The 24,526-nt window shown below is 44.2% G+C and overlaps 1 protein-coding gene across 13 annotated transcripts in view; it reads right to left on the reverse strand.

Annotated features, from left to right (window-relative positions):
* Positions 1 to 5,777: 5,777 nt before the first annotated feature.
* Palm2akap2 (PALM2 and AKAP2 fusion) overlaps positions 5,778 to 24,526 on the reverse strand; it is a 422,795-nt gene continuing 404,046 nt past the window's right edge. For 7 of the 13 annotated variants that reach the window (XM_034502158.2, XM_076934919.1, XM_076934916.1 and 4 more), the window contains 3 exons: positions 19,363 to 19,541; positions 16,251 to 16,289; positions 5,778 to 9,908 (listed from right to left, as the gene is read on the reverse strand). In XM_034502158.2, the coding sequence (XP_034358049.1) occupies positions 9,810 to 9,908; positions 16,251 to 16,289; positions 19,363 to 19,541 (317 nt within the window). In that variant the 3' untranslated portion in view covers positions 5,778 to 9,809. The remainder of the gene's footprint in view (positions 9,909 to 16,250; positions 16,290 to 19,362; positions 19,542 to 24,526) is intronic. The other 6 variants (XM_076934917.1, XM_076934920.1, XM_034502164.2 and 3 more) reach the window with 2 other exon arrangements.

A 24,526-nucleotide genomic window follows, 5' to 3' on the forward strand; every position in this document is an offset into this window, starting at 1 on the left:
GACTCTAGGCATACCCTACCACATCTGGTTTATTCAGTGCTGGAGATAGAACCCAGGACTCCAAGGTTGATGATCTTGTCAGGGCCCCCATGGACCTTTGGGCCTCATATTCTTTCACTGACCTGGGTTTCCAAGGGTGGGGAGGCTCCTTTATGAGAACAACCTCCATCTTATTTCATGACACCAGCTCTGTAGACAGAAAGACCAGAAAGTCCACATGAGACTCTTGACAAAAGCCAATCAAAGAGGCTTGAGCTCCTCCCAAACAACACATAGGTCATGGTGGGAGCCTCTGGTTTGCTTTGGGGACTCATTTCAGTGGACTTTCTTTTGTGGTGTGGTAATAGGACTAGAAAAAGCTTTGAATTTTCTCATCGGAGCTACCTGTCTGTCCTAAAAGTCTTCCAGAAGCACACTGAGAACTCGGTGTGTTGGACGATGTCGTCACTGCCTCTGCCTGTGTTTGCTATCACCATGCTTCAAAACAGGCTCTTGCTATGTTGCACAAACTGGCTCAGACTCTTCATCCTCCTGCCTCATCCCCTTGGCTGCCCAATTGTTGCGATTGCAGGCCCGTGCTTCTGTTCCAGCTTCAGCGTTGTTATCCAATTCGCTAGAAGTGTGTAGAGGTCAGAGAGTACTGAGAGATATGCTGGGAGGCCGTCAGGGAAAGTCTGGAAAGCACTGGCAGCTCCTGGAAAGCCTGCCTGCAGTGCTCAGCCAGCAATGAAGAGGGGCAGCCAAGAGATATTTTAGTGACCAGAGTGGTTAATTTCAGGGTGGCTTGGAACGGAGTTGCCAACAGATCCCCAGCAAGTGTCCTAGAGTATAGCTTGCTTGGTCCCTCTAAGCTGTGTTCTGTAGCCCAGGTACGTCAGCATTAGATGGGAATGAAATTCTCTGAGTTTTATCCATACCCACAGAATCCAAAAGCTCTGAGTTGAGTCCCAGCTGTCTGTCTAAGCAAGCCTTCTGAGGTGCTCTGAGACAAGCTCAAGGCAAGAACCACTATTGCTGGGCATGGTGGTACAGGTTTATTATTCTGGCAGTTCAGAGACTGAGTCAAGAAGACTGGAAGTTCAAGGCTAGCCTGGGCTACAGAGAAGCAGTGTCTGAAATGTAGTCTCTGCTGTCTTCAATGTGTGATCAGTACATATTGGTCAAGTCTGCTAGATTTTAAGTCACTTTAAGCAAAACATATGGTAATAGGTCCCTAGCACTTTGACGAAGACAGAAGAAATATCATTGTTTGTGGAGAAAGTATTCCATTTTACAAACTGATTCAGTAACTTAGGGCTCCCTTAGTCCCTTTCTTTGGACTAAAGAATATAAGTCTTTAAGCCTCTTTAAGAGGAATAAGAGCTCATAACTACTGAGCCATCTTTTCAACTCCTTGTTTTGTTTTGAAACAGTATCTACGTAGCCCAGGCTACCCTGAAACTCACTATATAGGCCAGGCTGGTTTTGAACTTGTGGCCACCGTCCCGTTTCTGCCACTCAAGTACTGGGATTATTGAGTGACCACACAGGGCCGAGAGTGGTTTTTCCATGGAGGTTTTTGAAGAATTCCTGTCTACTCTGAAGGTTCAGAACTCCCAGGGAAGGCTCTTGGCTAGGGACTGCCTTTACTTTAGCACCACTGCCACCGTGTGGCCACTTGCAGGCAAAGACGAGCCTCCAACCCAAGCCAACAGAATCCCACCCTTTCCATTATCACTTAAGCCAACCTTCTCAACCTTCCTATCGCTGCGACCCTTTAATACACGAAGTTCCTCGTGTTGTGGTGACCCCCGATCGTAAAATTATTTTCACTGGGTCTGTGGATTGTAGAACCTTGGGGGGTGGGGTGGATACTTGAATCTCACTGAGAAGGGGAAATAGTATAGCTATCGTGAGTGGATGGGGTTGGGGAGACTGTCTGGGGGAGGAGATGGGAGTAGGAACAGGGGGGATCAGGTGGAGAGAGAAGGGAGAGAGAGAATACTGGAAGGGACAAATGGAATGTGGGGTCATCTCTGGGACAAGCCAGAAACCTGCGTCATTGGAAACTCCCAGGAATCTATGTGGGTGACCCTAGCTAGCAATGGGAGATGTGGAGCCCAAACAGACCATCTCCTATAGCTAGGCAAGACTTCCAACAGAGGAACTGGGACACCAACCTGGCCCAAAAGCCTTAGACCCACAATTTGCACTGCCTACAAGATGTGCAGGGGTAAAAACCGAACAGAAATTAAAGATTGACCAACCAATGACTGGTCCAGCTTGAGACCCACGCCATGAGAGGGACTCCACCCCTGACACTGTTAATAATAATCTGCCACACTTACAGATAGGAGTCTAGCAAAAGCATCATCAGAGAGACTGCACCCAGCAACTGATAGAAATGGAGACAGAGACCCACAGCTTAACTTTGAGTAGAGCTTAAGGAATCCTGCAGAAGAGGGGGAGGAAGGATTGTAGGAGCCAGGGGGTCAAGGACTCTATAAGAAAACCTACAGAACCAACTAACCTGGGCCTACAGGGGGCCACAGAGACTGAACTGCCAACCAGAGAGCACGCATGGGGGTGACCTAGGCCTTCAACACATATGTAATCATTTTGTTGTTTGGTCTTCTTCATGTGGGACTCCTAACAGCAGGAGGCTGTCTCTGACTCTGTTGCCTGCCTTTGGGACCCTCTTCCCTAACTGAGCTGCCTCTTTCAAGCCTCAATAGGAGAAGTCCATTGATTCTTACTGCAACTTGATATGCCAAGGCTGGTTGATATCCATGGGAAGCCTCCCCTTTTCTGAAGAGAGAGGGAAAGGGAGTGATGGAGGAGGAGTAGGTGGGGAGAAAGGACTGGGAGGAGGGAGAGGAAACTGTGGTCAGGATGTAAATTAATCAATTGATTAATTAATTTAACAAAATGTATTTCCATTGCTATTTAGTAACTATAATTTTGCTACTGTTATGAATCATGATGTAAAAATCTATTTTCCCATGGTTTTAGGTGACCCTGTGAAAGAGTTGTTCGACTCACAAAGGGGTTGTGACTCATAGGTTGAGAACCACTGGGTTAAAGGGCTTCTGTGCTACACCAGCAGCGGACCACTGAGATATATCCCTAGCCCTCTGATTGCTTTTTGAGACAGGGTCCCACTAAGTTGCTCAAGCTGGACTTGAATCTGTGATCCTCCTGCCTCAGCCTCCCAAGTAGCTGGAGACACAGGCCTGCACACTAAATCAGGCTTGCACACTTGACTTTAATTGCCCAGGGATGTCTTTCAGTCCTATGACCCTCAGGTACAATATCGTTATTTCCCCAAGCTGTAATTGTCGGTGGTCTGCCTGCGGGACCACGTACAATGACTGGGCTCTCTTCCTGAGATGCTAAATTCACACTGATGCCAAAAAATGAAATAGTCTTCATCTGATTATTTTAAAAGACAAAGATATTAAAGAAGTAGGGTCAGAATTTGGTCCAAGCGCTTGGCTGTTAGGAGTCCCACATGAAGACCTAAATGTTACATATGTACTGGGCATCAAAACTCTGTTGGGAGGGAAAAAATATTTTTGATTTAAAAAACTTTTAGTTTGAAAATTACACATACATGCATATGTGCATCCTCGTGTGTGTGTGTGTGGGGGGGGGGGCAAGTATACATGTGTGTAGGTGCTCCCACAGGCCAGAATAGGCGAACCCTGGAGCTGAGGTTAACAGGCAATCGTGAGCTGTCTGATTTTGCTTTTAGGAACTGAACTTGGGTCTTCTGTAAGAGCAGTATGCACTCCTAACTGCTGAGCCATCTCTTCAGCCCACTGTTTTGTTGTTGTTTTTGTTTTTTTTTTTTGTTTTTTTTTTTTTTTTAGATTTTTGTTTGTTTATGTATGAATGATCTGCTGAATGCCAGAAGAGAGCATCAGATCCTTTTATAGATGGTTGTGAACCACCATGTGGTTGCTGGGAATTGAACTCAGACCTTTGGGAGAACAGTCAGTGCTCTTAACCGCTGAGCCATCTCTCCAGCCCCCACTGTTGAATTTTTATGTTAAGCTGGCTTAACATTGCTTCTACTCCACACAATAAAAATTTCTTCTGATGTTTGAACAAATTCATTTACCTTGTCCTGAAATTAAAATCTGAACATATAGGTTTACAATTATCTTCCTTTTTTTCCTTTCCTTTTTAACCTGCTGTCTTTGGCTAGAGGCACCTCACTTGAGAATACAGGTGGCGTCTCAGAGCCGCTTTACCTTTACCAAGGCACATAGATGGTGAACTCACAGATGTTGGGACCATGCACAAAAGTGCCCAGCAATATTTAAAGCTCCCTAAAACCACATGTCAGAAGTCAGCACCCCAGTTTTTCTGTTTTTTTTTTTTTAATATTGTTTATATTGTGATTTGAGACACAATTTCATGAAGCTCAGATTGATCTCACACTTATTATATAACCAAGGCTGGCCTTGAACTCCTGATTCTCCCACCTCCATGTAGGTATCTGCTATCTCCCATGGCTTGTAGTTTTTTGTTATTTTGGTGGTGTTGCTTTTTTGAAATAGGTTGGCTATAACCTTACTTGGCTTGGAACATGCTGACCAGGCTGCCTTGAATGTTTGGCAATCCTCCCGCCTGTGTCTCCTGAGTGCTGGGATTATAGGCTTGTGACACCAGGCCCAGGCTTCATGGGCTTGTTTTGTTGTTTGTTTTTGCAGCACTGAGAATTGAAACAGTTACTTACTCATACTAAGTAAGCAAGGACTGTACCACTCAGCCAAATTTCCCAATTGAACTCAGAACTCTCAACACATAAAGCTGGGGAGATGCTATCCATAACTGGGTACCACAGGGGGCCCCCTACCCCTAGAAATTCAGAATAAAAGGATCTGGCAGGAAATCCCAGGACAAAAAGACTGAAGGGAGAGAGAGGCAGCTGTAAAGCACAAGGAAGAGGCAGGGCTGGGGAGGCACAGGAAACTGCAGAATAGTGTTCAGGGCGTGCAGGGGCTGGATGAGGAGATGGAGTACCTGGAGCAGGCTGGAAGGGAGGACAGGTGGATATGAAACAGGAAGGGGGTTTCTAAAGTCCTATGCTTCCTCAAGCCTGCCGTTCACAGTCCCTTCTAAAGGAGAGCCAAGTACAGATGCAGGCTGGGAATGTGGTATGGATTAGCACAAAGCACTGGGGAATTTGCTCAGTTGGTTAAGTGCTTGTTGGGCAAAATGTAAAAGACTTGAGTTCAATTCCCAGAACCCACAGAAAAAAAAGTGTGACATGGTGGCACACACATATGAACCCAGTGACAGTGAGGTGGACCAAGGGAGCTTAGACTACTTAACCAGTTCCGGCCAGTGAGTGACCCTGCCTCATAAAATAGCTCGAGTTTCAACAACTGAAGCGGACCTCCAGCCTTCACACACACAGGAGTGCATGCACTTGAGCTACGGGCTATACCTGAGGCATAGCTTGAGGGGTCATTCTATTTTCTCAACCGCCACTTTTACTTCAGAGTCCAGTTACATCACCAGCAGACACCTACGTCATTTCCGTGGGTCCTGACGCAGGGCAGCTGGACAATGAACGTAGCATCTCATAGGGATATTTTACCAGATACTATTGCTTCTTCGGGTTCAGTGGGTTTAGTACATGGGGAGGCAGAGGCAGGGATCAAGGCCACTGGCAAGCCACTCAGAGCTTGGCAACCAATCTCCCAACCTCCTTCCACAGGAAAACAAATAGCAATCCTTCCATCAAGAAAAAAGAAAGAAAAAAAGGAAAAAAAGAAAAGAAAAACACCACACACATCGGGTTTTAATGAGAAAATAACTGTATAGATGCACCAAATGCCTCACAGACACTATAAAACCAAAGCAGAATAAAAACATTGGAGTGGTTAACATAACACAGGAAAGCCAGGTACAGAATATAAATTTTCAAACACAGTATTGCTGCTCCCCGCCTCCCCCCCCCCCACTTCCTCCAATTAAAAAAAAAAAAAATAAGAAAAGCAGAAGCCATTTGGATAAAGAGCAACACAAAATCAAAATTGGCAGCTCACTGAATGCTTAAACTTCAGGAAATTGTTTCTGTAACTGAAACTGGATACATTCAGCATCTCTAACAATTAGGCTATTGTTTTTTCAATACACAGTTTAAGTCCATTCTTCAGGTGGAAAAAAAAAAAACATATCTTTAAACACAACAATCAACACTGTTTTGGTGTTCCTTATTCGTGTGTGTGTGTGTGTGTGTGTGTGTGTGTGTGTGTGTACACACTGGTCTATATACTGTTTCTATGCCATTGCCTAGGGTGGGCAGCATGCATGGGTAAGCGGAAGGGACATGCACCATTGTCATCTAAGTGCTGCCCAGCCTCTGCCACTGACAGACCCCGCATCCCTCATTTCTAGATGAGAAAGCCAAGGCTGTCAAGTCGTAGGCTCTGGAGGAAAGTGCTCTGGAGTATAAACACTGTGGTGTGGAATCCCTTCAGGAAGGGTTTTTAACATCTACAGAAGGCTAAGCATTTCTTACAGCTGAGACTAACAAGCTTGTGTACTGGTGCAGGGTTGAGCCGAGCATCCGAGGCAAAACTAATGAGGAGCCTCTTCATCTCAGGCTTATGGGGCAGAAAGACTTTCCTCCAGGATCTGGGATCTGCGCCATACTGGGAAAGTGACAGGGGCCCACGTGGGATCCTAGAGCCTAGCACAGTGATATGTCCAAAGCAATGGCTCAAATGTTTCCTGAATGAGAAAAAAAAACCAAAAAACAAAATCACCCCCCCATCAAAAAATGCCCCCCCCCCCCCCAAGAACACAGAGAAAAGCTGGCTCTTGGATAGAGCTGTGATTTCCATCTTAATAGAATATACTAGAACTGTCAGGGAGGAGAGCGAGAAAACAGATGGCAGTCTTTGGAGGGAAGTTCAGAGTGAAACTTGGAAATGGAGAGACCAGTGATAAAAGCCTTGTGACCAGGAAGAGACCCGGTGGCTCCTCACCTACTAATGGAGTCTAATCCCTCAACGTCAAAAGACCACTTCATCTACCACCGAAGGCACTCCATGAAATGTGTGGGCTCCGGGTGCTAATTCTTTCCTCAGTGTAACCTCCACGAGGGTCCACATTTCCCTTCTAAACAAGACAAGAAATTTACAGAAGTCATGAGGACTGTTTCCCTTTGTGAAAAAACGGGCAAGCTGGTCTGTGATGCTTCCAGTCTCTAGCAGATACCAGAAGACATGGATAGCTCACAGTACTATCCTGTTCTCCATCAGTTCTCACTGCCCCTGTTCACGGGGGTGGGGATGCCCCGACAGTGCAGCTACCCTTCCCCCCCTCACCCCATGCATCCTGATCCCTGTGTTTCCCTAAGGAAGACACCTTCATCTCACTGTGTAAACAGGCCAGACATTTGGGGCCTCCAGCTGGAAATCCTTAGACAAAGATGACCCTTCTCCAGTGTGCCCATCTACCTAGTGGGACTTCTAGTCTGACATGGATGTCACGTTCTGGGACATTTGCTTCTGGGCCTGTCTCCCTCACCATAAAGCATATTTCTTGCAACAGGGTTCTCTGCCTTTGCTTTCTGTCCTCAGAGGCTAGCATTTTTAATAATATTCTGTCTAAAAGAACGAACTGTCTAAAGACAACACGCACTTCCAATGCACGATTTTGGCTAGCGACTGCAGAATCTGCCTTGTTTCCTTGGCGGCTTTTAGACATCCTTATAAGCCATGAGACAACTCCATCTTTTTACCTTGTGCCCACTACTTATCAGTGAATAAGCTTTCCCCCAAAGCCAACACTAGTCTTAAAAAAAAAAAAAAGCAAAAAACAAACAAACAAACAAAAAAACAAGCAAAGATAATGTGTGGAGTGTACAAGTGTACATATAAATATTGTAGAGTCACTACTTATTAGAATAACATATTAGACATTATGACATAATAACATAAAAACAAAATGAATTTTAGCAAGGTCAGATTTAATTATTGTTTGTAAGAAATAGCTTTAAAATAAAGGAAAAATAATGAAGGCTGGTTAATTCTGTTTTTTCTTCCTCCTTTCCCTTCCGCACCTTCTCCCCCTCCTCCCACCTCCCCTTCGAAGCCAGAAATGAAACATTTTCTCATCCAGAGACTCAGGGCTCCTGACTGGTGAACGTCTTTATCATATTGCTTAAAATGACAGAAAGAGTGAAGCTGGCATCCTCTGTGGTACATGAGACAGGGACACAAAGCATGAGAATAAATAGGGTGTGTTCTAAATGTCAAATTATCAATACAAAATGCTCAAAACTTCACAACTGTGACTCATGCAAATACCATGTTAGGTCAGCTCAATATTAGAAATACTGCATCTGCCCTGTGCCTTTATATCCCTTTTCATAAAAAAAGAAAATTGTCACTCACTCCTGAAGCTGATAGACAGCTACAGAGGAAATACTGTACACTCATGTGTTGCGGCCAACACACACACACACACACACACACACACACACACACACACACTGGCATACCTTTATTCACATACACACAAACTTTATACAAGCACACACAGGCATACACCCTGTCTTTAGGCTTTGTAGCTGATTCCATGTTTGCACTTAAATTTCTATATTTTTTCTTTGTCATCCTGAAAAACACTGGTTGTTCAGCAAAAATAATCTCCTCTCTTCCTTTCCCATTCTGTGTCCCTCTCACTCCTTTCTCTTTCTATCTCCATGAGTTTAAGGTTGCCTTTCTCAGATCCCAAACAATTCATCCTACACCACAACCACCTCTAAGGCCCACTTTAAAATAGAAAATAGGTATAAACACCTTATTTCTGACCATCTACCTTTCTAAGGCAGAGTCTGCCCCCCTTTTATTTTCAATTATTGCCATTCTAAGAATACCCCTACCATCTTGAACCAAGCTGTTCAAATGTGTACAGGTTTTATCCGTGTTCCTGTTCCCCCAGTCCCATCATAAAAATAGTCATTGCTCACTAAATATACTTTTCATATGAAGAAACGTAATCGTGAAAGTGTGTTTCCCTAAACTGATCAGTCAACGGTAAAAGCAGACAAGGTCCTAAAGCTAATAACCCTTTTGGTTTGGCTCTCTCCCCCACGGTTCTCAACCTCCTCCTGTAGAATAGATTGCATCTGCAACATGAAGAGATATTGCCTTAAAAATACAGACATTATATATTGTGACCATTAGGTGTTCCCAATGTAAAAGAGATTGAATCCTCATGGCCCCCCATGAGGCATGGGGCAGCTACGGAAAGAAACACCATTCGTTTTTATGGCTGCTGGAGAAAATGGAGTCAGCCCAACACTTCTGATGCCTCAAGTGAAAAAGGGGTGGGAAGCTGGTGTGGAGGGGATAGCCTGTGTGCTGTAGGCTGTACCAGCCTGGGCCCTGTTGGCTGCCTTGGAATGGACACATCACTGTCTGCTCCTCCGAAACATCCAGCCAAGGCTGGCTTCAGTTCTGCCTGCAGCAACTATATTGACTTGTTTGTCATGTCTGTGTCCCTTTGGATCAGTTGTGGAATGGTCCAAAGCCAGGAGTTCCTTTGAGTCACAAAGATATCCTTTCTCCTCTGCCCCTGGTCTGAGTTTGATGGGTGAACTTCTTGTTCACTTCACTTTGCTTTTTTGTTTTGTTTTATTTTTTTTTCTCATTGAGTATTGCAGCTTCTGGTCTACATGAGGGTTGTTGAGTTTGTATGCAGTTTAATAAGTAGTCTATTAAAATGCTTCTGATTCAATAATTTCTTGGTTTCTTTGTGGAAACTCCTACAGCAAAGGAGTTTCCTGGGCTGAAGGAAGTTTATTCATTGTCTTCTTCCTCCTGGTTGGCATAAATCCCTGCCTCCCAGCGCAAGGCCAGAGCACTCTTTCTTCGATTAACCCGTGTGGCCTCCAGGACCTGAAAAGAGATGGGGGAAAATTAGCAGAGAGTTCACATAAACTAACGTCTTCCTTTTCTTCCTGCCAATCTAGTTGCTCATTCAACATCACGTTCCCAAGACGAAGGTGATACAAGATCTGGTACTGCCGGGGGTAGGTGATGAGCAGCAGAGACTGGACAAGGGGGTGATTGGGGTGTGTGTGACTTCATTTCAAAGCCAAAATCCACATACTACCTGGTGCATGCTTTCCAATGTCCTTTTTGTCATAGATCCACAGGTTTCTTTAAACTAGACTTGACTCTGCCTCAAGTTCTTTGGTTTGGGCTTTGCCATGCTGAAAGCTGAACCTGGAGTATTGAGCACGATGGCCAAACACTCTACAGCTGAGTTCCACCTGTATGCCAGAGCGGACTATTCTACAGTAGCTCGCTCTCTACAAGCTGCCCAGTCCTGTTGTGCACAGACCTTTATGCTATATTGAAACTGCCATCCAAAGTGGAGGCCGCTATCCATATGTGGCCAGTAGGCCTTTGAAATACAGTGAGACAGTTGAGAAAGTAAACATTTTAGTAAATTATAATTTAAATGTAAATAGCCCCCCCCCCCCGAGGTTAGCAACCACTATTTTGAACAGCACAACTCAGACCCTCTTAGCTGCCTTGTAACTAAAGACGGGGAAGGAGTGTGTAACAGTGGGCTAGTGTGGATCTGATGACATGGCAGGTCTGCAAACCCACATGACCCTGGGAAAATATTGATATCACAAAAATTGACTATAGTGGAGCGAAACACAAATGGCCATGAAGTGAGGGAACAGGGAAGCTTTCAGGATAGTAAAAACGTCATCATTGTTCTGGTGTGTGTCATCGAGGTCATGGTTACTAATGAAGGAAATTAAAGGCGACAGCATTAAGGTCGGTTAGGCTCACCCCTGTGAAGGCGGGACCTAGCTCCCTCCTGTCTATCAGAATCATTTGTGGGCTCCTGAGAGAAGGCATCAGGCCACCTGTTCCAGTTTTAGTTTGGATAGGATGGATCTAGGTGAAAGGCATGGAAGAGGCCGGACACAGGGAAACGGTTTCAGGTCAGGCCACTGCAACAAGTGCAAGCTCATGCATGCCAGGCATTCTGGTATTCACTTAGGATGCAGATTCTCTGACTTCAAAGGCCTGGTTGGTTTTTCCAAACCACAATTGAACACTGTGCTTCTTCTAAAAATGATCATTTAGGCAAGGGGCAATGGCATTGGCAACTCCAGAGAGGAAGGACGATGCCAAGTGGAAGCACGGGCTTCGTTAGACTGAAGGATGAAGGTCCATCCCAGCCTGCTCTTTGCTTCTGTGTCAAATGTGAGGACTGCAGGCAGGATGCAGTCAGTCACCTTTGCTGAGCGTATGATACATTGTTAAGAACCATACCCAGTCTCGGCTAGCTCTGTGTATATCATGGACATATACCATCCAAGAATGCATGTTGCCAGGCCTAGGAACTAAACAGGAGTTGTCTGGCCAATGTGTGATGGCATAGGAATGCTTGCTAATGCTGCATGGGCTGTAATGCCTGAGCCCTGTGCTTCAGGTTTGTCTCTTGTTCATCTTATTGCCCTTGTCCTAATGCCATGCTTTCTCAGGAGGTAGTATGGCCTCTGAAGCTCAGCAAGATCTAGATTTTAAGTTATTGTGACAGTGTGACCTTGCATAAGTCACAAACTTCAGTGCCTGGTGTCCCCACATCAAATGGGCATAATAAAAGCCACAGCATATAGTCTGCCCAAGGGACAAACAGTTCTAGGTGTACGAGGCTGTCCTCAAATAATTCTTCCCAACATCTGAAAGGGCTACAGACCCTGGTAGAGTACAAACACGGATTCTATAAGAAACTATGTGTTGTGTAAATTACTTGTGTTTGCCTTTCAGAAATAAACTGAGAAATTCTCAGAAGTATAAAGGTAAAACCAAGGTTCTGAGAAGGGTTTCTTTAAAATAATAATAATAATAATAATAATAATAATTCTTATTAATAATTCTATTATTATTATTATTATTATTATTATTATTATTATTAATGGGTTTTGTCCTGCTGTTAAACTTTTTTATTACCTTCCTTTCTCTCTTTAAAATATTTATTTATTTTTATATGTATGAGTGTTTTGCCTTCATAAATGTTTGAGTTCCATTTGTATGCTTGATTCCTGCAGAGCCTGGCAGTGGGCATTAGTTGCCCTAGGAACTGAAGTTACAGATAGTTGTAAGCCACCATGTGAGTGCTGAGAACTGAAGCCAGGTCCTCTGAAAGAGGAACCTCTGCTCTTAACCATTGGGCCATCTCTCCAGTGACCCCTTTTCTTTTTATTTTGAGACAAGTTCTTGTCATGCAGCCCAGGCTACCTAAGAACTCACAATCCACCTACCTCAGACCCCAGACCCCAGAGTACTAAGCTTAATGGCATGTGGGTACCTCACCTGGCTTTAAGTATCATTTTAATGCTTAATAAATCTCAGCCAATTTTTCTTGCTCTATTCTTCAGAAGCCCATGTTAAAATTCATCTATCCGCTCATCTTACCAATACTGACTGGGTTCCCAACAAGTCATGGACACAGTCGGGGAGTGGAGGGATGAGAGTTTCTTTCCTCAGAATTCAGTCATAAAAGGTGTAGCAGGCACCTTTTGTAGCAGGCACCTTATGATATATATTATATATCATATAATATATATGATATATAATATATATATATATATATATATATATATATATATATATATATATATGATATAATAATGAGCTCTTAGCGCAGTCCCTAATTTGGAAACCATGATCCCAAATTTCTGATGACATTGAAATCCCTCAGTGAAGACACAGAGAAGAAAATGAACGAACCATTATCAAGATGGCTGGGAGCCTCAGTGTACAGCTGTCCTTGGGCTTCTGAAGTTTAGGACTGAGGACTCTCTTAGAGTAAAGGCCCGAAATTAGCCTTGGGAAGATTCGAAGGGCAAACTCTGGGAAGGTATGCATGAGCTCTTGTTCACTTTACAGTTCATCCAGATGTGGGTGAGGGTGTGTGTCTAAGTCACTAATAAACTCTCTACTCAATACTTCTATTACCGCACATACGTTTTGCTTTCTAAAGCCTTTTCCGGGCCCATTGTGCATGTGTTTCAATCCCAAGGGCTATGACTGATGCACAGGGAGGGAGAATAACTTGCCCATCACTTCTCAGTCAGTAGAGGAAAGCCAAGATTTAAACTCAACTTCCCAGGTATGGAGCCACAGGGCCGCTCAACAGCTATCATATATACCAGGAGCAGTAAGCACCCATCACAATTGTTACTGTTTTCACCAATTAATTCAGTTTGCGGTCTGATGGAAGAAAAAATGACCAATTCTCTTCAAACAATCTCTAAAAAGAATTGTCTTTCCAATGCTTGGAGACCTCTAGCTAGTTGTTCAACTTGTAAGCAATAGTCAAAGAAGGGGTATGAAGCAGACAGCAAATGGGTTAAATCCTGAGTGATTCCATTAATTCATGCTAATACGTGATCCTCCTGCTTCTTCACTAGAGACTGACTGGGAGCAATGCTATCTTCTTTTCACATCCTTGACCAGAGTTTCTCTGTTCTAAGACTCAGTGAGGACATGGGAGTGGAGCCTGACTCTCCAGGAGCTGCTCCCTAAATGAGAGCTAGTCAGGCAATGAGGACGGACAGTCCACGCCATGGTACTCGTAACATTGACTTTAAATCCTATAAACATCAGCAATCGACAGAGTAAATCTACAGCTATAAAGTATAGTTATTCTGCTAATGATGAGCCATGTTCAAAATACATATGATGCTGGAGGCGGGCACAACCCATGCGGAGAACAACTTGCAAGAGCTGGTAAATAAAAGTAAGTGTGCCCAGTCGTAGGTATAGAAATTGCTTCATGGATACATGGGGAAATGTGTGGCAGTGTTCATTAGTGTTTTCCTATCATGCAAGAGGACCCGAGTTCAATCCCCAGCACCATAAAACAAAGAGACAAACAAAACCAAAAAAGTTCACCAGAAACAACTTGCTCTGTATTTCCAATACAGGAAAGGGACTAAAGAAAGAGTTATTCATTCAACACAACACTCCTTAGCAATTCTATTGCATATACTAGAATGACGTCTAAACAGGAACACATCTAAATATAGTAAAACAGGAGCTGGAGAGATGGCTCAGTGGTCCAGAGAACTGGCTGTTTTGCAGAGGACCCAGGTTCGAGTCCCAATACCCACACGGCAGCTTACGAGCATTTGTAACTCCAGTTCTAGGCCAGTGCCCTCTTCTGGCCTCCATTGGCACTGCATGTACATAGTGCACAGACATACATGCAACCCAAACATCACACACATAAAAATAAATAATTGTATAAGCAATACATAAAGAAGAGGATACTACCATGTGACTTACAGTTTATAAGTATTTTAAAGCATGCAATATGTGTGTATATATGGAGTATTACACATATATAATATATGTGTATATACATATAATATATATTATATATATGTAGTATAAAAACATGCACAAACATGAACACCATTGCATTAATTGAGACCCTCTCAGGGGAGATAAAAAGTGACAGAAACAGAAGCATGGGAACTGGGAGAAGTGACAAGAGGGCTTGAATTGGATTTGCCACATTAAATTCTTAGAAAAACTTCTCTCCAATGCTATGAAATTACAGGGATGGGGCAGTGAGCGAGGCAGATGCTGCTGTCCTAAGGCAGGGGAACCCGCAGGCTGGCTCCATGCCTTCAGGAGCGCATGCCTGCTGCCTTCTCAGGCTCTGCTATAGTGCTCAATGCAGGGCTGATTCTCCATAAATTATGAACTGTGTGGACAAATGGTTTTCTCTACAATTCTGGACACTTGAAACAATTCTTTTGAAATACAAATTCAGTACAATAGAAATGAAAATATAAAGTGCCATGCTTTCTTACAGAAAAGATGTTGAAAAAGAGAAAAAAAAACTTTTTAAGAAAAGGAATAAAACTAGGACTAGAACTACTTAGAGAGTGCTTGCCTGACGTGTCCCTGGATTCAGTCCTAGGCGTGCATGTATATGTGTATATATGTATATGTGTATATATGTATATATATGTATGCATGTATGTATGCATGCATGCATTTATATATGTATACATAAAACACTTTGAATGTTTAATTTTGGGGTGGGGAAAGATGGGGTTTCTCTGTGTAGCTATGACTGTCTGGGAATATACTAGGTAGACCAGGCTGGCCTTGAACTCACAGAGAGCCTCCTGCCTCTGCCTCCTAAGTACTAGGATTAAAGTCATATGCCACCATGCCTGGTTTTACATTTAAAAAAAAATTTTTTTAATATATATGTATGTATCCTGGATTCAATCTCTCTCTCTCTCTCTCTCTCTCTCTGTTTGTGTGTGTGTGTGTACAGAGTAACACTGCATTTTTAAATTATTTAAAATTTTAAATTTATGTGTGTATGTATGTGAGTGGTGTGTGCGTGCATGTGTACATATTTATCAGGTGCCTGCAGAGGCCAGAAGAGGGCACCAGAGCCTTTGGAACTAATGTTACAGGTGATTGTGACACACCAGATGTTGGTGCTAAGAACCAAACTCCCCTGGTCCTTTGCAGGAACAGCAAGCATTTTTAACTGTGGAGCCATCTTTCCAGCCCCACAAGTATTATATTCTTAGAGCACATACATTTGTGAAATCTGCGTTAATGGGACTTGTATGGGGAAGGAGGAGATTTGGGGAAAGACCACTGCTTAGCAGAGCTTCCAGAACAAAAATGCAGGTTTCAAGATTGGGAGGAGGGAGGAGGGAGGAGGGAGGAGGGAGGAGGGAGGAGGGAGGAGGGAGGAGGGAGGAGTGACTGGGATGGTTTGCCCTTGAAATAAGTTGTCCTAAGTCCATAGTGCAGCACTCTCTAGGAATCGTGTTAAGGTTAGTAAAGGGCTAGTCAAAATCACGAGATTAGCCTGTAGGGGTGGCACTGTTTGCTCACCAGACTAGAATGTATTTGCTACTTGTGCCTGAAGAAACTAAAAGAATCCACACAGTAGGAGCCCTCAAGTTCAACGCCTTCCAGATCCTTGGCTGACCAAGTTCTTCTCCGACCCCACCTCCCAGCACAGCACAGCACAGCAGTGTTCACTATCATGTGGATGCCAATGTTTGAGCCGGCTCCCCAATACAGAAAGGTCAGGCAGAAAATACACATAGAGTGGAGGCCTTTTTCTTGCCATTCTTATTGAACACAGCAGGAGACAGCAAACCACAGCAGCGTGCACCAGGTCAAGCATGCATCAGGACACAGACAGACAAGTTTGAAAAGTACCTCGGAAGTCACCTTGCAAGACAGTAACTTAGAGGTGTACTGTCAGAGAGGGAAAAGACCAGGGTTAGTACACGGCAGAGGCACACTCACAGACTCTCCCGCCCCCAGCAGCTGGTCTCTGGCACCATGCCAGAAGTGAGTAGGAGGGGAAGAGGCTGGGGGGGGGGGGTGCAGGGAGGATCCATTATACAACCTAAGTATTGCTTCATCTGATATTTGTTTATTTAAAAGTCTGTATCTCTTGAGGCAAGTAGATACTCCATTACTCATTAATAAAAATATCAGAGAAGCCAGGTTTTGTTAATTCAAGGTCTTGTTTTCATTTTCTGTTGAATTAACAAGATTTCTTCTCCTCCATTGCCTAACCAGCAAGGAGCTAGATGGCCGTTCTGGATTCGATGGATTCTGTAACCAAATAGCCTTTTCTTTTCCTGTGGGCTTCTCTGAACCAAAACAGTCCTGTACCCCATTGTGTCATTACAGTAAGACCCCAATAATAGAAATGAAGAAAGGAGGACATGAAGGGAAAAGAGAGGGAGGGAGTGGGGGAGAAGGAAGGACTAGGTTTGTGGAGGCAGTTTCTCTAAAACAGACCTAAGGATGGCACTCTCAGTGAAGGAGACCATAGGCTCCCTCAGAAGAACCTGTGGGTCTGGATAAGATTCCAAGCTTGGGACGGTCCTTGGATAATCATTTAGGATGATTATTTAGGATAGTGTGGTCACTTTCTGTGACCATCAGCCTGAATTGATTTCCAAGCCACCCACTAGCCTGTCTCCCAGCACTTTCAATGTAGGGCACCTGTCTATGTCTCACAGATAGTGTGGGCACCTAGGAAACAGAATGTCCTGGAGACACTCACTGGAGCTAGTCCCGATGGGTGAAGAGTGGTAGAGAGGACAGGAAGCAGCTTGCCCATGTTCTAAGAGGGGAGGCAGGAGAACCTTTTGAAAAGTGAGGTTTAGTTCTGTTCTTTGTCACTGAGCCAGCTGACAAATGAAGGTGACAGCATGAGCCATGGAAGGCTCATAGAGGACAGAAAATCCAAAAGGCCATGTGTCACCCTAAAAACAATGTGTCTGAATGGCTCAGGAGGACAGAATTTTATGTCCCTGAAGACAATCACCTTTAGCTTTTAGGGACAGGGAAGCCAACTCTATAACCACCACCAAGCCACCCATCCTCTCCAGGGGCAGGGAAAATGGAGACAGGGCTGGGGACCAACTGAGGGAAATGAAGCTTGTTCTTCTCTACACAGAGACATAGACAGGTGCCCTACATTGAAAGGGCTGGGAGACAGGCTAGTAGGTGGCTTGGAAATCAATTCAGGCTGATGGTCACAGAATTTCTCAAGAAGCAATTTGAGTATGGGTTTTTGAGATTTGGGTCTCTATTAGAAGGGCACAGGTAGGGATATTAGGGATTGGAATTTGTCCAACTCTTCAACAACTGACAGATTTTGTTCTAGGCTGATTCGAGGAAAAGCTTAACACACCCAGCCCTCAAATGAAAATAAGAATAAATTGATTCACTAGTAGGTTTCTTCCTTAGCCAACATGTTTATTTACCTGAAAATAAAAACAGACTGGGCCCAGTTGGCACTCCTGAGTGTCACAGTATACCAGAAGGAGGGGTCTAGTTTTCTGCCTGTGACATGAGTACCTCCATCCACTGTGTCCATGTTATCGTCCTACTTCAGCTTCCCAGTGTCTGGGATTACAGGCCTGTGCACCAGGCCTGGAAATTACTCCCCCCCCCCCCCTTAACATCTGCACTTCAGTGCAAAAAAACACACACAACCAACACAGAATGCACTTAGAAAGCATTTCTGTGAGTCATGACTGAATGGCCCATGGCTCTTCGGCTAGTGTTCAGCAAAACTGCTGATGTACACTGTTGAATCAGGAGGAGAAAAGAAACCATAAGCTTCTAAGACTGTACTTCAGACTACAACTAAAAACACCTAAAGAGGCTGCTACATCCAAAGGGGCTGCTAACTTGGTTTAATAGACAGTAAGCTGCCGCTGGCACCTGCCCAGTGAGACCCAGAACTGTCTGCAGCAGCCAGGGCCCCATCCACAGAGAAGCCCCTTGGCCTCACAGAAGAGTTAAGTGAGCGTTCCTTTGTGATAAAGAAGGATGTGTGTGTTTTTAATCTCTTCTTTATCCCTCTAACCAAAATGGGGCCTTCCGCATCTGGCATTCATCCTGGAAACCCTCTAACTTGGGATTATCCAGCCAGCACATGAAAGTCATTGAGTTGGCAGGGACTTCCTGCTGTGAACCTCAGAGCATTCAAGTTGAAGGTAACTGCATAGCTTATCCAAACTTGGAAGAGTGAAAAGGGATGCTGTTTGTAAACACACAGGACAACAGGCAGGAACTAGGCAGTTTACCAATTCAAGCTATTGGCCACCTTAGTGTAATTGGGTTGGGGGTTGGGAGGGGTACTCTGGTGAAAGATAAAAGACTAATACCAGAGACTCTAGGGTGTTTGCACATAACCTGGGGCTACCCCCAGGCTTGTGGGGACCATTCAGAACACCTCTTAAATCTCTTACTGGACAAGGAAACCACAGAGCAGATGACTTCCTTTCATAGGGCACACAACCAACATGTACCGAGTTGGGGAGGTGAAAGGGAGAGGGGTGGTTGTGTGGTTTTTAGCTGTCATTTAAAATGTTTAAAATGTTTCTTTCTTGCCCAACTATGCACACAAAGAACCCCAAACAGACTTAGTCTCTTGAGCAGTGTGCAACATATTCGAGGATCGATCGCCTTATGGCTTTTGAAGCCCGAGGGCATGTCCAGAGAGAATGCATTCTTCTTTGCTGTATTGCCCGGGCACATCACCTTCCTGCATCCTCTCCATCTCACAGACCAGCCTTGCCCACCACCTCAAGCTTGACTTAGCCGCCAAACAACCAGCTCTTGATGACAGATACTTAAGTCCCCAAGGCACATTTAAACCACTCGTTTGAAAATAGGTTTCAGAGTCACGAGGCAAGACAAGCAGATAAATTGCGCACACATTCAGGTCTGAACCAGGACACAGGCACGACACACTGAAGGTCACCCTCAGAAAAGAGAAAGGAAAGGAGGAAAAACTTACACTACTATCATCCATTCTCTCGCGCCTTTTAGATTTGTGTGTCTCATAGTCTTCCATGAGGGTCTGCATCAGGTTCTTGGGCCGCTGGGTTCCGGCAGCCTCTTCGGGGGCTAAGTCAGGCTGCAAGCTGGGACCTTCAGTTGTGGGGGATGGAGGAGGTTTGACTTTCTCTATTTTCCCTGAAACAACACGAAGAGAACACCCTTTCTAAGCTCATCTGCTCAGCAGGCACTGCTTTTAGGAGGAGGAAAAAAACCTGTCTTATGCATGTGCCGAGCGTGCACACACATTTGCAAAATCAAGGGCAGAGCAGAGTCATGGTTAAGTCAAAGGGTTTCATTACAAGAACAAAGTGCAAACCTGTTCAACACACACCTCAGCGACACCAGAGCTAAAGAATCAATTCACTCAAATGGGCCTGGCAGGTACTTTGCAACATGTCAGGCAGGCAGACAGACAGACAGAAAGACAGACAGACATTAGGAGCTAATGTGGAGACGAATTCTCTCAGGTCGTATCATAAAGGTGTCAGAGGTTGTAGCACTGAAGAGACCAACTTTTTACAGGTGAGGAAGCTGAGATTCTACAAAGGCCACCTGAGCCAAAGATGGTCCCCAGCACTCCCAGCATCCTCTGCCCTCTGCATCAGAGGTAATCGATTATTAGCTGACCTGCCCTGATATTGAGAAGTCTTTGAATGAGAATAAGACTCCAGCTTCCCAGGAGACACCAGTCTTAACTGGCCAGCTTGTTTCATTTACCTTACCTGCTAATGTCCCAAAGACACTCCTAGACTTTCTGGAATGAGTGACAACAGAGTAGGAAAGGTAAGATTTAGCTCTTGAGATGTCCCCTCAGGAGTTGCCAGGTGGGGAGATTACAGCAATGGTTAATTAAACAGTGGTGTGGGGCCTCTAGGCATATTCTCTAAAACTATCAACATCCTTCCAACATATGTCAGACAGACACATATTCAATCACAGATCACAGCAGTAGGCTGTTGCCAAGAGGAGTTGGCACCTTGGAGATACACTTTGTTTCTTAAGACAGTATCTCATGTTGTGAAGGATGGCTTTGAACTCATTATATAGCCCAGACTGGATTCAAAACTCAATTCTACCTCTACCTCTCAGATGCTAGGATTATAAACTCAGCCACAAAGCCTGCTTTATGCTGTGCTGGTGACTGAACCCAAGCAAGTGCTCTACCAATTGAGCACCTCAGCTCCTAGAGACCTGCTTCTCACAGGTAGAAAATCCCCAGCCTTCACTTCTGGATCATCAAGGCATGTGTGGATAGATTTTTTTTTTTTTTTTTTTTTTTTGAGACAAGGTTTCTCTGTGTAGTCCTGGCTGTCCTGGAACTCACTCTGTAGACCAGGCTGGCCTCAAACTCAGAAATCCGCCTGTTTCTGCCTCCCAAGTGCTGGGATTAAAGGCGTGCGCCAACACCGCCCGGCGTGTGTGGATAGATTTTAGTGCCACAGAGACTCAAATGCATCTCTGAGAAGGAGCAATACTGAACAGTTTTCTTAGAGACCTTTAACCCCAGAACTTGAGAGACAGAGGCAGAGGCAGGCAGATTTCTGTGACTTCAAGAGAGTTCCAGGACAGCCAGATCTACACAGAGAGACCCAGTGTTGAGGAAGGGTGGGGAAGGTTGAAACAGAGTCTTCTGTAGCCTATGCTGACCTTAAACTCAGTATGAGGCTGAAGATAATCTTGAACTTACACTCCTCTCGAATGCTGGAATTATAGGCATATGCTACCATGTCTAACTTCAGTTCACCAAACTCTGGGCCTCATGTATGCCAGGCAAGCCTCTCCCAACCTGGTCACAACTCCCTGACTCACAATGGTCTTTTAAAATGAAACTTTGAGAAACAGTACAGAAGAGTGGTAAGCATGCATGCTCTAGGTCGAGTCCAGAACCAGTATGCTGGAGTTCAAACCCACTGCTTATCAGCCATCAGTGAAATAGCGCTGGGCCAGTCACTTACTGTTAATATTACATAGTTGCTATAAAGACTAAGTTTACATTGGTAAAAGTTAATATTCAGAACAGAAAGTATCCAATGATTGTAGCTACTATTTGACTGGGATCTGAAGACATAATACAGCCCTGTGGTGAGACTGTGTACACCCTTGGGCATTCTACATACTATTTGTGCAAGTCTGGAAAGCCAGAAACATTGTTGGCACATTGCCAGGTTGATGACTGTTGCCCCCCCCCCACCCCCTCTCAAATGTCCAGACCATCTCCCATCAACCCTTCTTCCAACAGTAAATGTCTAAGAAGCAGAGTAAACTGTCTGCGCTTAGCTTCTGGTTTTCACACTGATGTCTTTGCCAGACAAGACTTTATTTTAAGGTCTGTGAAAGCCATTTTTTTTTTTTTTTACAGTGCCCTGTATCATCTCTGGCTACCGAAGTGCCTGTCATCTGGAATAAACTGCAAAATCACAGGAAGACACAGATCATTTCAACCGTCTATAAATCCTTTTCAGTCATTTCAGTGAGGAACCTGTTACAGTGGGGCTTCCATCTGTCCTGACTCCTGGATCCCAGCAGAATAAGGCACAAGGTAAGAATCAGTGTGTACGTACTAAGACAATAAGTTTATTGTAGAATGCACATAGCCACTATATAGAAAACACTCCTGTGCTGGGATCAACACTCCCCCACCACCAGAGAATCCCAGGAAAGAGGTCAAATGCCTTCTCTTCTTAACACTTGGGAGTCAGAGGCAGGAGAATCTTCATGAGTTCAAAGCAACCAGTGCTTCACAATAAATTCCAGGCCAGCATGGACTACAGAATGTGATTCTTTATCAAACACAAGCAAGCAAACAAACAAACAAATAAATAAATAAACAGAGAAGGCTCTAGGGTCACAGACTACAGGACTCAATGCTCAGTAGAGATACTGAGGGTGTTCTTATAGCAAGTCCTTCACAGTCCTCATGTCATTTAACTCTTACATTTGCAAGTGAATAGATGGCTAGACAGAGTGGATATTTATGGCTCGGATCATGAAAGCCCAATGCTAATTCTAGCCAGCATCACATCTAAGAACAATGGTCAGAGTTAGTTTGGAATTATGGCCAATTCCAATATGATGGAATGAGAAAGTTCCCATAGAGAAGCAAGTCAGCCATTAGAAAAGCCTATTCAATAATCTAGCAGAAGAAAACCCATCCTTGGAGCAGGCAGTAATACCAGCAATGGTCACTAGAGGTCGCAGAAAGCAAGGCTGGCTAAGCAGGGCTGGAGGAGCAGCTTCCAAAGAGGTAATTGGCAGAAGAGACTTTGGATATCCAAACCCAAGGAAGGACTGTTACAGGTCCCAGAGACAAAGGAGAAACTGTTTCTGATTCACAAACTTCTGGCCATCAGGCTTGATGTTTTCACGGGACACTAACTTGGTCAGCTTTCTATACTGGACCATAAGACCACCAAGCATCCTCCCTACAGTATGATACAAGTCATGCCTTAGAACTTCATGCCCCACCACACAAGCCACTAAAAAACTGAAGATGCTCCAAACCTGACTCCTTCCTTGGGGCCCGGAGTTTAGAGTCAAAGACTTCTCATAGGATGATGGGAAACTTGTGGTACTTCCCCAACAGCAGCATGCTGTCCAGGGGTCATTACAAGAATGAAATGCATATGGTCTGTGCCTACCTCTGAATAGTCAGTCACATCAATCTATGGCCTCACAAGTTCTATGACCTAGGGGATGTACCCAGAAGAATCTGCAAACTGTGGAGTCTCCTGGGTGTTGTATGTATCTCATGGCTCCCGTCATCCTTGGCTTTCATCCTAGCTTGACCCATCAAACCTTGCTCTTTTTGAATTGGTCTATTCACTTGATGAATGATCAAGTACCTGAAAATGGCCACCCTATTCAGTGATTAGCATCCTGCTATCCAGACTCTCCCTGGACTGGAGAGAGGGCCTTCTTACAGAATGCCTGTGTCCCTGGGAAACAAGAGCAGACCATGCCAGGCAGAGCTCAGGGTAAGCTTAGTTTAGGCCGGAGGCTGGGGTTGACATTTACTGAGCATGAAAACAGGTACAGTGTAACATTATGCAACTGTCACAAAGAAACCAAGAGGACAAAAATCAGCCTGCAGTTCTGAGTAGAGGAAAGGAAACATTTTCAACTTATTTCATAAACATAGTTCTGTCTAAAATAATGGAGTAAATTTGTACCTCATGTTTTGAAGGTAATTGAGGGCAGGCAGCACCACATGACTGGGTCTGTCCCTATTATCTTGACTATATGAAATTATATAGTGCTACAAACAAATCAACAGTCAAACAAATTTGTCAAACAATAGTTTTTTTTTGTTTTGTTTTTTTAAAAAAGGTGTGTCAGGGTCAGCAAGGTGGCGCAAAGGGTAATGCTGTCAAACCCAATAACCTGAGTTCAATGTCTGGGATCCATATAGTGCAAGGAGATAACTGACTCCTGCAAACTGTGCCGTGATATGTGCATCATGGCGTGCACATACTGACACCCACCTATACCCACATGCAACAGATATGTGTATATGTGGTAGTTTGAACAAGAATTGCTCACATAAGCCCATTTATTTGAATGCTTACTCACCAAGGAGTGGTACTATTTGAAGAAATTATAAAGATTAAGAGGTGTGTCCTTGTTGGAGGAAGTGTGTCACTGGGAATGGCTTTGGAGGTTTCAAAAGCCCATGCTAAGCCCAGAGTCTCTCTCTCTTCCTCTCTCTCTCTCTCTTTGTCTCTGTCTGTCTCTGTCTCTCTCTGTCTCTGTCTCTCTCTCTCTCTCTCTCTCTCTCTCTCTCTCTCTCTCCCTCTCCCCTCTGTGTATGTATCTGTCTCTCTGTCTCTCTGTCTCTCTTTCCAGCGTCTGAGGCAAGCTTCCTGCCATGATGATAATGGATTACACTTCTGAAACTGTAAGCCAGCTCTCGATTAAATGTTTTCTTTATAAGAGTTGTTTTGATCATGGCATCTCTTTATAGCAATAGAAACCTTAGTAACCTAAGACAGTATATACACATATGTGCAAATAAATAAATAAATAAATAAATAAATAAATAAAGGTAGTAAGTAATTTAAAAGGTGCGTTGGTGTGTGGGAGAGCCTCCATGAGCAGACTCCTAGTTTCAGTGCTGGTGTGGC

This window comes from Arvicanthis niloticus, chromosome 5 (genome assembly GCF_011762505.2).
Source record: "Arvicanthis niloticus isolate mArvNil1 chromosome 5, mArvNil1.pat.X, whole genome shotgun sequence".
Taxonomy (NCBI): domain Eukaryota; kingdom Metazoa; phylum Chordata; class Mammalia; order Rodentia; family Muridae; genus Arvicanthis; species Arvicanthis niloticus.